The 8,365-nt window shown below is 35.3% G+C and overlaps 1 protein-coding gene across 1 annotated transcript; it reads right to left on the reverse strand.

The window, feature by feature from the left end:
- Positions 1-205: 205 nt before the first annotated feature.
- On the reverse strand, positions 206-1,108 carry LOC131074735 (aldehyde oxidase GLOX-like). Its single transcript, XM_058011410.2, has one exon. The coding sequence runs from the start codon at positions 1,106-1,108 to the stop codon at positions 206-208; it is 903 nt and encodes a 300-aa protein (XP_057867393.2).
- Positions 1,109-8,365: the final 7,257 nt, after the last annotated feature.

Here is an 8,365-nt window from a genome sequence, read left to right on the forward strand (position 1 = left end):
TGATCATTGTCGATCCAGTAAACATTTTGGTGCGCATTGATTGAAATGAATATTTCACTTTGGATTTATTAGAGACTTGAAATTACAACTGCCATAATCACAACCGGGTTCCAAATTTTTGCCCCCAAAAATTGCAGCATAGATTTTACATAACATAGTTCGACGAAATGAGGAAGATTTAAGAACTACGAACCCCTCCAAATACTTATGAAAAATGAACCCACGGGGCGACGCTCGGAATGCCACCATTTACAACAAACAGCATGTAATATCCTGGAGGGGCAGCCACACCGCTTGGCGGGGCTGTCACGGAAGCAGAATACACGACATTCCCGGTTGCATTTGAAACGATGGTCGGTGTTTTAGCGGCGAGAATGAGCAGCCTCTGGTTCATCGAATTTGTGTGGGTCGTAAACGACGGAGTATATGCATTGAACTGTATAACATCCGTAACAGAATGGGGGACGGAGTAAATAACTTTGAAGGTGGTGCCGTAGGAGAGGGAGGTTGACGACACTGACGTTATCTTGGGGCGAGCATAATATGTGTAGACGTTTTCTAAGTAATAAGGACTGTATGCTTCCAGCCGGAGCTCCGTGGGGAAGTTAGTTCCCGTGAAGACGTAGCCCGCATGTGGATTGGAGCCGCCCACAATGAGTCTCCCGTCTGCCATCATGTTAGCAGTAGAGTGATACATTCTCGGGATGCCTGTGGCCGCTAGGATGAAGAAGCGCTTTCCGACTGGTGGAGCAGGCCGGTAGAGGTAAGGTGTGAGGACGGGGTCGGTTGCCATGCTCCATCCAGCTACACCCTTACGTGCTCCGTTGATGATGATGATTTCGCCATTGGGAAGAATGAGCATGTCTGACATGGTTCTCGGCCCGGGCATGTCCTCCATGCTCCACGAAGGATTCGGGTCTGTAATGACCATTCGTCCACAGCTACTGAGCGCGTCCGTGAAATTACCTGCGCTAGCCATGGCGAAACCGTTGTCCGGACAGCCTCCACAGATGAGAACTTCAACTTTGGTAAACCCGTCGGCGGCTGAGAGAGGCAGCATGACGGATGACCCGGTGGAAGGGTAGTTCCGCGGGCCGTCACCCGACATTCTGGGGAAGGTCTTCACGACAACGTTGGTTTTGTAGTCGAGGAGGATGGAGTCCCTGTTGGCGAAGATAAAGAGGTTGCCATCGGAGGAGAGGTGGAGAAACGGATAAAGGTTGTTCTCTACTTGGGCACTGGTTCGGGTCTGAGATAGACACGGCAAGTTGAAAACTCCTTCGCCGGGGCTCTTGGGGACAAATTCGTAGTGAAACATTCGGGTGCCGCCGACCACGATAATGCGGTTGTCCGGCAGGATTTGGTTGGCGGCATACCACCGATCGGCGGCAAGCTTCGGCCCCTCGAAATTGTTCCAGTCGCAGCTGCCGTCCGAGCAGGGGACGAAGTAACGGATATCCCGTGACCCGTCGCGATACCCGCCGGTTTGTACCAACGTTCCATTTGCCGCAAAGCGTCAGACGAGCACCAGGTATCGGTGAATATCATGAGCGGCCTCACATTGTTGGCGGCTACATTGTACTCGATGGAATGCGCCGTGCAGTCGTGAGTGCTGACCTGGTCCTGTGGGTTGTCGCGGCAATGCCCGTTGTCCAGCAGGATTTGCGACGACCCGAAGTTGGTCCTGTCAAACATCACCACTGTGTTTAAATGCGTGGTGGTCATGTGCATGGCAGAGACGCCCCCATTTTGTACGAGAAGCCTCCATCTTCCCAGCTTCACCGCCACTTGCGCTGCTGCGTCCCATGGCCATAAGCTCAACAACAAGACCACGGCAAACAAAGCAGCTTTCGACTTCATTTTTTCTTCTCACTCTATGTATCGGCTCTGTCCACTGATAAACTTGGTGAAGGAAAGGAAAACAAGATTAGAATGAATCTCTGCCGGCCTCTCCCGCATAATAAATCTACCTCGAAATTCCATTTTGACGCACTCGACAATGACTCGGTGCTTTTAGAATTGTGCAGGAACATATTTATTCTTATGGCGATAACGAAGCTGATTAGTCTCTCTCACCTTCTCTAGACAGCGATGGCTTTTCCGAATAATTATTTCTGCCACTGGGATTCGCTGGCATCTCTATAAGCAAGCCCATCGACTCTTTCCTACATAATTTATAAATCAAATAGTAGGGTACAGGAATCTGGCGGCTAATTCCCCTAATTAAAAAGAGGGTTTAATATTCAGTTTAGATATTGCTCTTATTCGACACACTGAAAATTCATTGGCAGATGAATTCAGACACGTGAATATGAACCGAACATGCTATGGTCGGGATGTGCCAAAGAAATTCTCCTATACAGCTGTAATAGAGCGACCAGCTATTATGCGATCAAAGTATGTCGCGTCTGATATAATTAATAGAGATGAACCATTTGTCAACGATTCCCTAAAAAACTATTGGGATCTGCTAATTAATACTTAGATATTTCATTATGCATTTCTTGTGCTCCCTTATCTCCTTACATGTAAAATATAGGGCATTTCGGGGCTCCACCTTTTGAAGTAATTGTAGAAAAAAATTCCTATCATTTTTTAATAATTTCAAGCTAAGGCAGCAGGTAAGAAATTATATTCATTTAGCTCGTGTGCAACCACCAACAATCTGACCATCCATTACATATAAGATAAGTTTGTAAAGTTAAATAGATGAGCATGCTTATTTTTTATACATTTCAATTAAAAAACCATTTTAATGAATTATCCATGTGAAGTATAGTGCGTACAAACATCTATGTAGGAACAAAATTGCTTTTGTAGGACCACCTTCATGGAAGGATAACTCTTTTCAATGAGAAATCAAAATAAGTAACATCCATGCACACATTTAAAGCTTACAATTTTTATACATATTAGAAGTTCATGCAAACTCTATGAAATCAGTTTGATAGTAAAGCTCTTCATATAAATAATTCTCAATAGTGTACAAATTCAATTAGATAACAGTATTTCAAACTCCTATAATAATTTTAGAGTGTGACCTAGACATGCATTAATAGCTTAATATAATTAGTGAGAGCTGAAATGAATCGAACAACTATCTATATCTACTACACATGGACATACTATCGGATTGGCACTATGGGAAGCTTCCATTTGGCATACATCTAAACACATAGGAAATGATTCGTCCATGCATGTTATTTTTAAGACATATTATGAATGGCTTAGTTAATAGCTATTTAAAAAATAAACATAGCTAGACATTATACAATCTACTAGATACTTAATAGGCAATGTCTTTTAACTAATTATTTTTACTAATGATCCAACTCATATCAAGTGAACTAGATGTACTCCAAGATGACTTATAAAAATTAATTGTATTCATTAGGCAATTCTTCATAGCCATAATATTCGTCTCACCAAATGTATATTGTTTTGTAAATACACTCTAAATTAGTTTATATAGTTCAATATTCTTCATGAATATGTCATGTCTCTACTTTACATTAGATAGAAAATTAAGTAACTACTCTTTTAAAAGTGGAGCTTTCCATAGCGAGTAAACCTATTTTCACTTGCTTGGCCATAGCTATTCCTAGATGCAACCTCATTTTCATCAAATCTTAAGAAAAGAAATGAATCAACCACTTTAGTCATTGTCTTCTTTCAAGCCCGTATAATACATATTTTATAAAAATTATCTACAATGCTAAAATCCTAGTCATTTCAATACTTAGTTTGCGCAAACCACCTATGTAATCCATGCATTTTGTCTCCCATATCCTCGTAGGATTTGTAAATGGTTGGTATAACACAAATTTTATTTTTTTAAGATATTATACATAATAAATAAGTGACATCCTATGTATTGACATTTCTATTTATAGATGTGAATAAAAGGCATGCCTATGATGACTCACCAAGGTCTTTCACTATAAAATTTATAGCCACCAATGATATATGTGCCTTCTTGATGATTATAAGTCTAATCTCCTTAGGTAAATAGTATTTTCTTCATACATAAGTGAATCAGATATGTAAAGGTTAATTTAACTATACATGTCCAACCATCACATAGACTTGATAATTTGCATATCTCACTAAAATATGTATCTTTGCATGATTGTTTACATATGCCTTGTTGATAAATTTATTTACCAATGAAACAATGGCAACCATGGATACAAGTGCTAGTTCAAAAAGAATTTCTACCTTCTTATAATTGGTTACATAGTTCTTATACAATAATTAAATCAATTTTAAAGAAAAATACTATCCATTTATAGTGATGAGATTGTAATATCTCGTTTCAATTGAAAATATTTGGAAGGCTATTGCTCAATACATATAATGGTCTCTTTGACAATTAAATAATGGTCATAATTTATCCACTAGGACGAAAGCATAAATAAACATTTATTATGCACTATAATTCAGAATAGGTCCTTTTAAATTCTTAGGATTCGAGCAAAAGGTCTTCTTTATTATTGAAAATACTTTCCTTGGCACAACCATTAGTATCAATCTCACTTTAATGTGATAGGTTACAAAATAGCAATTCCATAAGCTGGTTCCATGTTGCCTTTTATTTTTAATTCATCGTAATAACTTTATTATTAGCATGAGATGTAAATGAACTATATATAGTCAAGAAATAGTCACATAAAGTAACATCCATGCACCATATCTTGACTATAAGTAAGATTTTTTAAGGTACTTAGATGTGCACATAAGAAACTTTATTTTATTACTTGTGTAGGGCTTTGACCAATTCATTATGGCCTTAATTTTGGACGGATTTATTTATCCCCGTTAAAGTCAAACTAAGGACCCAAATATATAAAATATTTCCTTAAAAAAACAAATTTCATCATATCTATAAATAACCAATTGTCCAAACCCTCAAAGGATATCTTCAATTGAATTTTGTTCATCATGTATTTTAGTAATAATTTGCATATCATAAGAGATCTATAATAATCAAAAGAATATAATAATGGATGCAATATCTTATTCATTAGCCACATAAAAGATGATTGATCATTTGTGAACCAAAATGGTAACACTAATCATTCATATACATGTTACTTTGTCATGAATGCCGTTTTCTATTTATCTTCATCTTTTAGACATACTTGATGGTGAATTTAACGCCAAATTCATAATTAATCATCCTCTCTTCAAAGTTGATTCAATAAATTATAGGGTTGATTCACATTAGTGGCTCCCACTTTTACTCGTGAAGGAAAATCACGAGCATGGGAGAATTTTTTTTAAGAAGGGTCGTACAAACTAGTGGCATTCACTCGAACTAACTAAGGGGGTTCGAACGAACCCCATTTTGGGTTGGGGTTCAAACTTACCCAAACCCGAATTGGGTTCATTTGAACCAAATAAAATATTTTATTTTAAGGGGTTTTCTTGAGCCCCCCTTTGAGCGAACTCCTATTAAAACGTGTTTTTTTAAATGGTTTTTTCCTTTCATGTTCGTATGAACATGGGTTCGAACGAACTACAGGGGGTTCGCTCAAACCCCCTTCACTCGAAGGGACATTCTTTCGAACCCCCTTTCTAGGTATCTCTCCCCCAATCTCTTCAGACTTCTAAGAATTTTTGGTCTTCAAACCTCCGGTTCAAGGCTCAAATGAGAGAATCTTGACAACCCAAAACATAAGATAGTAGTCCTCAAAGGAAGATTTCCAACAACTATAATTTGATTAAATTGTGAGTTTATTATGATCTTGTTTTTTAAATTTTATCAAATATAGGCTTTTCACCGAACATGAACTTCTTTGTTCAACGTATTGGGAAAAAAGTAAACTAATTCAAAAAAATTCTGAATAATATTTATGTCCTACATTTTGACGTCTTCTTTCTAACAAAGAAAAAAATATAATTTTTATATATATAGAACAAGTTATGTGTTCAAACGTACACTTATGTCTAAATTATAATTAGTCAGACTTCAAAACTTAATAAAATAAAAAATATTCAACATATCACTATCAAACCAACTCGATGTCATAGATATTGATGTTACAAACCAATATTCGAAAGAAACAAGTTTTTATCATTTATAGAAAAAAATTTATGCGTTTTGGGAGGCACATCACTCTTAAAAAGTGTTGTTTGTTGTAAAAAACCTACTTTTCAAAGGAGATCAAAACATTAAAAAAAAAATTCTTCAAAAAAAATTGAAAAAAAACGTGTTTCGAATCTACAGACAATATTTTACAAATCACTAATTTACATCATCTTCAAATTATTAATGGTTTAAAAGTTATAGGTGTTAGGAAATGGAGATTATTTTAAAAATGCTCATCTCAATGCCAAAGTTGGTAAAAAAAGTGGGAACCATTATTGTGAGTTCACCCTATGGATATAATATATTAGACACATATTTTGAATAGTTGTTTATATAGGTCTCTCTATGCTAAAATTTCTTTTACTAATCCCTCAATTTCCTATTATTCATAATGAGAATGAACCTCTTGATACAATAACTACATATTAACCCAGTAGTTTTTCTCCTCACTCCAAGGAAAAAATATTTTGTTGGAATTAATTTAATCTTTTTAGTTGAGAGGTACTAACCATGGATATTGTTTCTATTATTAATAACAGAATTCAACGTACATGACACCATTAATCACATGCCAATATTGATTCACTATTTGTTCATAAATTGAAAGTAAAAATGTACATATAGAATCAAAATGAGTGTCATCTTCTATAATTTTATCTGTCAATATAGTCCCCATGCTAAACGTTGAATTGTATTATTTATTGAAAATTTATTAATATTTAATTCCTTGTCATAGCCAATCCAAATAAAATTCAATGTCAACCATGATTGCTACATGTGAAAATTAACTCAATATTTGGTTTGGGGAAATTTAATATTCTTTTTCTCTTTTTGTGATTATAAATATATTATAAAATACCATTAACATGTATGTATGTTATTATTTATTTATAATAATAGTTATAATTTGAAATTTGGGTAATTATTGAGCACTTTAGGGGGAGGGTTTCTCTAGGACCCTTCTTCATATATCTCTTAGTTGTACTCAAGATCCTTTCCACTAGAAATCATGCAAAATATTAGCACACGGTAGTGAGGGACTATCCTGCTCTTGTAAATATTATGAAAAAATTATTTATCTTCATCAAGACAATCTAATAAATAGTGAGCGATGGATGTTTTAATAGAAATGATACAAGCATTCGAATTCTAATAGTTAGAAAAAAACAACATTGTATTTATCTAGAATATATTTTGAAAGTCTTAAATTTTTTCTTCCTAGAATACCAATATCCCTTTAAATCACATCTTTGTGATAACCATCAGATATAGGCAGCCCTAGTGAAAAATTATCACAAAGACCTCATTAAATGTTTAAAATTCAATATATATTTGATTGTTCAATCATCATGATATGTAGAAAAAATATGTTACTGAGGCAAATTTTAAGCATGGGCTAGAACAATTAGATGTACCATGAAATCTTAAGAGTACATCATTGGCAATCATAGAAAGAGATAATGCTCATGATAGGTGTATATAAATTTAAAAAGTTCACTGTTATTGAAATAAAAAAATATCTCGACTATATATAGTTTTGACATGAGATGTAAATGAACTTTTCTAAGCTTGTATAACATCAAAATTATCTCTTTATTGGGGAACCTAATATTATTTGATGTCCATAATTTCCCTATAGGAAATTTAATTTAAATTTTGATAGTAGTTTGTATAAATTATCTTATCATGACATGTAGAAGAAAGAAAATTGTAGGACACAATGATATCATCAATAATTAAAGAATATCTAATATCACTATAAATATTGCTAAGAAATCGATGCAATAATCCTTTATTAACAATATGTGAGTAAGAACAGACATCATATTACCATATCATATTCTGAAGGAGTTGGCTTAATAGCTAAAGCACAAGCTATGGTATTACATGATGCTAGAGCACGCATACACATCAAGGTGAACATTAAATATTAGGCCACTATGTTTGACCTTGATGATTATTACAACTAAAAAGTTTCTAGAGACAATGAATAATATAAAGTGTCAATCTAGATTTATTAGGATGTGTGAGATATGAGTAACATTAAAATTAAATTGGATATTAGGGTCCCCTATATTTATGCGGTTTCTGATGCCAAGGATACTCCAAGCCATGGCCCTTCTGGGGTTATGAACTCTGAGGAATTTGTTAAGGATACCTATGGTGACTCAAGCAAAAATATAGGGAACTCTAGTGAGAACTATATTCAGAATCAACTTGGATTGATGGGTACCCTACCTCCATCCCAGAGAGGCCTTCTATATGGAGATTGGG

The sequence above is a fragment of the Cryptomeria japonica genome, chromosome 7 (genome assembly GCF_030272615.1).
Source record: "Cryptomeria japonica chromosome 7, Sugi_1.0, whole genome shotgun sequence".
NCBI lineage: Eukaryota > Viridiplantae > Streptophyta > Pinopsida > Cupressales > Cupressaceae > Cryptomeria > Cryptomeria japonica.

Bases quoted from the DNA above. Each gene is read 5' to 3' on its own strand.
- LOC131074735 (XM_058011410.2), bottom strand. From the start codon at position 1,108: ATGTCGGGTGACGGCCCGCGGAACTACCCTTCCACCGGGTCATCCGTC.